The sequence below is a fragment of the Mesoplodon mirus genome (assembly GCF_964341445.2).
Source record: "Mesoplodon mirus genome assembly, chromosome: 10".
NCBI classification, from domain to species: Eukaryota; Metazoa; Chordata; class Mammalia; order Artiodactyla; family Ziphiidae; genus Mesoplodon; species Mesoplodon mirus.
The window spans coordinates 34,866,647-34,873,280 of NC_138986.1; the positions used below are offsets into that span (position 1 = coordinate 34,866,647).

A 6,634-nucleotide genomic window follows, 5' to 3' on the forward strand; every position below is an offset into this window, starting at 1 on the left:
TTAGTGAGAATTAATAATGCTGTTAAAATATGTTATCTTAGGAGATAAAAACTTAAAGTGTATGTTTCTCTGTTCACTAATTCTTAAAGCAAATCTTCTAGTTCTCTTTGTAGTTTGACTATTAGGCGTACTTTACTTTTTTGGTGTTTAGTGAAGTTATACTAACCATAATAAATAATAAATTAACAAGTATACTCCAATGGAGTTCTTTTTGATTTTGAGTATTTGGCCAGTGGAAGAGTATACTGGATTAATCTAGTTAAATACATCTTTAAACTATGTCAAATTTAACAATGGTGTTTTAATTATATAATGATGTTCTACTGAAACATTTTGAGCCATTTAGTTTTCTACATAATGGAAGCATTCATAATTTTCAGAATAACATATTGTAAATATGTACACACAAACATATTTATACAGTGCTGTAAAACATGCTCTTTTAGTTCAGAAGCACCCTTATAACCGTAAGGATAAGTTTTAGCCAAATTGAAAAATAAATTGGAATTCTCTACAAGTTAAGTAAAGATGGATTGTTCTAGGATCACCATTTATCTCCTAGTGGGGCAGTATACTTCTCTTAGAAGCTATAGGAATGTGGACCCTTATTTTTCTTTAGCTTTTTGGAAGCTCAGAGAGAATTTTTGTACTGACTTACAACAGATTTTCTTACCCAACCGTGTTTTTTACATAATTTTGCCTTCCACTTTTCCATTGAGCTTTTGCCTACTACTCTCTGCTAATGGGTATTTGTATGCATTTTATTGTAAGCTATCTCATAATATAAGTTGAAGAGATATAAATATGATTTGTATGTATCAGTATGATTAATTAATGTTAATTTGTGAACCCACATTCTTGCTATATTTAGGTTTTTATTTCAATAATTCTTACTTGCCAATTTTTTTTTTACAAGCCACACCTGGTATAAAGTTCTCACTGCCACTTATTGCCTTTCGAGAAAAGCTCAAAATCCTTAGTATGTAATTCAAAGTCATTACAGTTTGACCTAATATTTCTCTTTTATTTGCCGTCATCCTTCCCACTTTTTTATATTCCATCCACACCAAAGTACTCACTGTTCCTAGAATAGCCACACTATTTGTACTGCAGCTCTCTTTTGCTTATATGTCCTTTACTCATTAAAAAAAAAAAAGATGATCACTTTTCTTTCATGCCCAAATAACACCTTCCATTTGGTATTGCTCACGTCTGTTTGCGCTTTGATTCAGATTTCTGTCACACTACTTAGAATGTTATTTCAAATTCAAGGGGAGGAGTTTGAGCTCAGAAGACATTATAAATAGGAATTCAGTAGGCAAAGCGGATATAAGGAAATGGCAAGAGAAAACCTATAGAAATGGGAACGCCAATAGCAGACACCCAAGAGACTACACACAGTCGAGTCTAAGTGTAGGTGAAGTTTAGGTAATAGAAAAAAATGAGAGACACAGTTAAAAAGGTAGTTTGGGTCAAACTATGTATATAGAGTTGAATACAGCACTGAGAGGTGGCCTTTATCCGGCAGTAGAAGGGACTTGAAGTTTTGTACTATGGGATTTATATAAAAATAATGTTTAAGGAAGTTGTGACTCCTTTTCCTATAACAGAATCCATTGCTTTAGCCCCAGTGTCTTTTAAGAGCTTATCATAAATAAAGTCATCACTAATATACCATGTTTTATAATTGTCTAGGATGAAGTCAGATTCTTTTCTCCAGGAAACACCAGTTGTAATTAATATGCCTTATGGAGATCACATGATCAGCAACAACCAGTGCATTACTTCAACCAGTTTAGAAAAAGAGAAAAAGAAAAATAGAAAGAATCTGAGCTGTACTGATGTTTTCCAAAACAATTCTAAGAAAAAAGGTGGAACTGATAAAACTGACCTGCAAAGAAGTGAAACCCCACCAGTTCCTCCTCCAAGAAGTACATCTCGAAATTTTCCCAGCTCATGTTCTGCACAAGCCCATGAAAGTTTGAAGGAAAGTTCAGACCACAATGGCTGGGTGGCCCAAGAAGGTCAAGGCGAAAAGAACTGCAACCCTCATTTCCTCTGGAGGCACGATGAGATGCCTACGCTGTGTCTAAATGAAAGGAAGACTTTGAAAGATGGTATCACATTTTCTTCTTTGGCACCAGAAACCAAAATAGATAAAAAGCCTTCATGTAATGAAAATGTTGGACTTACCATGTGGTCATGCGACACTGGGATTGGTGCAAAAAATAGCCCCTCTACACCATGGTTTCAGAAAACCTGCTCTATTCCCAATAAGCCAAAATATGAAAAGGTGATTCCAGATCACCCTGCTAAATCTCACCCTGATCTTCACATAAGCAATGTCTGTAGCTCCTTGGTGACACAGAGCAGCAGCCCGCTGAGAAGTTTCAGTTGTGGCTTTGAAAGGACTACTAGGAATGAAAAGCTGGCAACAAAGACTGATGAATTTAACAGAATCGTATTTAGAACAAATAGAAATTGTCATGCAGTACAGCAAAGTCAAAGCTACGGAGAACCATCTGAAGATCTTCAGCCCTATGATACTTTAATTTCTTGCACAGGTAACATCTCAGAAAGTGACAGTGTTTCTGACATTCTGAAAACCAGTGCCCCCGTGCCTGTGCCCAGGGAAAATGTGCATGATAATTCTACCAAAAAACCCACAACAGGCCTATTCGGACAAATGCAGGAACACATAAGCCCTAGCAGTTACCGGAATATGCTCCACGAGCATGACTGGAGACCAAGTAATTTGTCTGGCCGACCAAGGTCAGCTGATCCCAGGTCAAATTATGGTGTGGTGGAAAAGCTGCTGAAAACCTATGAGACATCAGCGGGGTCCTCATTGCAAAATTCTAAATGCTTCCAGGCTAATTGGACCAAGTGTAATTCTGATGTCAGTGGTGGAGCCACATTAAGTCAGCATTTAAAAAAGCTCCAAATAGAACAAGAGCTTCAGCAAAAGCCAGCTATGTGTGGAGCACAGCAAGTGAAGCAAGGAGCAGATCGGAAAAAGGTAACTGAGGTGAGAAAGAAATTTAACATATTTTGGTAGAACTGCATCCATATTTAGCAATGGCTCAGAGTTCAGTCATTGCCCATTCATATAAATAGAATGTAGGCACATGTTTTGGCATCTTCTTAGTTCCTTGACCCTTCATTTGTGAGTAAATATAAACCTTAGAATTGTAACTCAACATGAACTTTTAAAAGCATAGTTTTTAAGTCTGGGTTTAGCACATTATAACTTTTATTTAAATTCTGAAATGGCACAACACAATCTAATAAATTCTTAAGAACCTCAAAAAGATCACATGTTTGCTGTGTTTCTTTCTTGAAAAAATATTCTGAATGTGCGTCTGTTCATTTATAGAATCTTATTCTGTTAAAGTGTTTATATTTTTTAAAGTATATAGGAAGTATTTATAAATAACTTGCACTTTTCGGTTATTAGCTATGGTTGGTTCAGTCATTCCCAGAATTTGATTCATGTTCTTCCTCAAGGGATTAGTCACATGAATATGAGTTTGGGTAAAAAAAAAAATCACTTAAAATAGTGCCTTACTGCAGTTCTCTTATTGTGGAGCTAAAAGGCAGTATACGAAAAGAAAAATGATAGTATAGCATAAAAAAATTTAAGGTCATTATTATTTGTATAAATTCTTTGTGTGGAAATTGCCTGCCCCCCAAAAAAATGGGTATTTAAATAAACTGTTATCCTTTCTTTATTCCAGTTTGCTTGCAAAAGAGTATAAACTTAGAGGAGAAAAAGAGGTTGAAGAGATTTGTATTTACAGTGAAGAGCTATCCATCAGCACCTTTTATGCATAATTTATAAAAAGTTACAAGGTGACATACAGTTATAATTAGCCAATGCTTTGAAAATCCTGGTTTTACATAGTGCAATGTATATGCACCATTGTTTTAAACGAGGCAGGTTGCCTCCTTCTGGTGTAAGAAATTATTTTTATGAGGCTTTCAAGCCCTACAAAAGTATCAGTTTACATGTAGTTTATCAGAAATTTTGCCTGTTTGCCCAAAGCACAAATAATTATTCTGCTTTTCTATTTCTGTTTTTTTTTAGTTGAGCCCATAAATACCTGTAAGGTCCTGTGGCTTCAGATGGGAAATGAAAGCACATATACAATAATCAGCCAAAATTCTCATGAACAAATATTACTAAATATCTCCCATTTTTGTACTGATAGGAGGAGGTTTGGGAAGGGTCCTCTGCTGTCGATCGTTAAGAGTAGTTCTCCATCCCTCCCCCCCAGGAACAGGTTTAAAAAAATAAGACTCCAAAGAGAGAAAAAGCAAATGCAGGTTACTCTCATAGAAATAAAGGCTGTCCTTACTGCCCGTCTCAGGTGAAAAAGCACAGGCTTTGTTAAGAAGGTCAATAAGAATCAAAGTACAAATGTGTCATGAAAGCTTTTTAACTGTTTCTTAATGGCAAGAGTCCTAGAATGCTTTTCTTCCATTAAAATAAAAAGAAAGAGAAGTAGGAAGAAATGAAAGAAAACGAAAGGAAGAGAAGGGAGGAGTTTTCAGTCTTCGGAAGATACCCAAGATAGATCACAACTCTTTCTTAGCAAATAGAATGAAGTTATATTTTAAAGTATTTTAATGATAATTTTGAAACTTTTTAAAGATAGTAACAGTGGTTCTTAGTGGAAAAAAAAAGATAGCATCCGACAAATCATTTGGTGGTTTGTGTGCCTTTTGCTTATGATCTCTAAAAGTGTCAACTTGACATAAAATAACTGGACATAAATTAATTCTTCTTTAAATTATTATCTTAAAAAAACACTAAAATATCCTAACACTCCACTAAGAAAAATCTTTAGTTCTATCATATCAATTTTATCTAACATGAACTTGAGTTCTAACATAACATTAACTCATAGTTAGTTCTAAAAAGAAATCAGTTGTATTAAAACTTGTCAGTGTGGATATCTACAAGATTATCAAATGCTATATTCATATTAAAAGTGAATTGTTTTGATTAAAACATTCAAGACCAGGAATAGCTTATTTAATTTTCAATGCTTTTTCTTGCTTGTAAACATGGTAATACAATACATTAATCCTATAGTTGGGATCCATAATATATTAAGCTCAATGTTGGTGCCTGAATAGTGAGATGAATGTCTTCATTTGTGTCTTAAGGAATCCGTGGCAGTGAAATGCTCACATGGAAAAGGATTTTCCCGACCTGCTAGACCAGCAAATCGCCGTCTCCCGTCCAGGTGGGCATCCAGATCTCCATCGGCACCCCCTGCCTTGCGGAGAACTGTCCACAACTTTCCCATTGCTCTGCGATCAGAAGCATCGATGGTGTGAGTCTCTGGCCTGGATTGCTGGATTACAAAAGTCCCAATTGCCAAACAGAGTATTCTGAGTGTTTACAACCAATTCTGTCTCTTCTGTATCTTTCAAGATTACTGGGACAATTGAAATCTTAACTTCCCATCAGTCTTCAGTGTTTTTAATCTATGGAACAATTATCCTCCTGTATTTTGATTTTTTAGATCAGAATTTTTAAATGCCATCCTCATTAATTTGCCAGTATGATTTAAGTTGAAACAATGTACTATATTGTATATTCCAACTTTCTTGCAAGTGGCAGAAAGCAAGGTTATTTGCATGGCCGTGTGTTTTGTAGGTGCATGTGTTGATATAGGAAGTATCAGTATGTATTTAGATAAGAAAAACTTATGTGCTAGTGTTGACTTTGAAATTATAACATGTATACCTATATATTCTTTGTGTTTATTTAAAATTTTTAAAAATATACAGTATTATTTATATTTTTTATACCTTTTAATAGGTATCCACTTAAGGCTCTTGAGGTACCTATATTAACTAACCACTTCCTTGGTCCCAACTACACACAAAACTAATTATACATATATCTAACGTTAGTAGATTTCTACAGACAACTCATAGTTCCTTAACCCATATAAAGATAGACTAATACCATTGATCTCCTTGTTTACTCTTTTAAAAAAATAAAAGTGTTACAGGTTTAAACAGATTAGCCTTCTAAAGCAAACATAAAATGTTCACAAAAGCTTTGATATATCATTCAGCAGTCTATTGCAGCTTTCCCTGTATACTTGATCCTCAGAGCCAGCATCCTAAGACTGCTTTATAAATGATGTGATGACTAAACCATGAATTCATTTTGGCAACTTCAGTAACAAAATACCTTAAATAGGATATAAAAAGAAATTCAATTATGCTGAATTCTACTCTTTGGTAAAATTATAGTAAATTTTTGTTCAGCTACTTTATTTGGAGTCATACATATTGAGAGGTAAGTTATTCACTTTTTCCTTTTTCTAACCTTTCCCCTAGAATTAGTAGATAAGAGACTAATTCAATTTTTTATTAACAAAGAAAATCAGGAATGATATTTCATTGAGAGCTGAATTATATTTCTTATAGTGTACTACATTAAAAAAGCCTTAAACTAACCTTTGGCATCCATGGGGCAGCATAGGGGCAGAAACTGTTTTTGGGCCACAGTTCATGAATAGTGAGCATATTATATCTATATTGAGAACTGACAGAAATATGAATGTTGAGGTGCTTGGAATTCTACATGAAAGATCTTAGAAGCAACTTT

At 34.5% G+C, this 6,634-nt stretch overlaps 1 protein-coding gene across 5 annotated transcripts in view; it reads left to right on the forward strand.

Annotated features, from left to right (window-relative positions):
• KIAA0408 overlaps window positions 1–5,937 on the forward strand; it is a 34,828-nt gene extending 28,891 nt beyond the window's left edge. For 4 of the 5 annotated variants that reach the window (XM_082633534.1, XM_082633531.1, XM_082633532.1 and 1 more), the window contains 2 exons: window positions 1,696–3,028; window positions 5,173–5,937. In XM_082633534.1, coding sequence (XP_082489660.1) covers window positions 1,696–3,028; window positions 5,173–5,346 — 1,507 coding nt within the window. In that variant the 3' untranslated portion in view covers window positions 5,347–5,937. The remainder of the gene's footprint in view (window positions 1–1,695; window positions 3,029–5,172) is intronic. The other variant, XM_082633533.1, reaches the window with a different exon arrangement.
• Window positions 5,938–6,634: the final 697 nt, after the last annotated feature.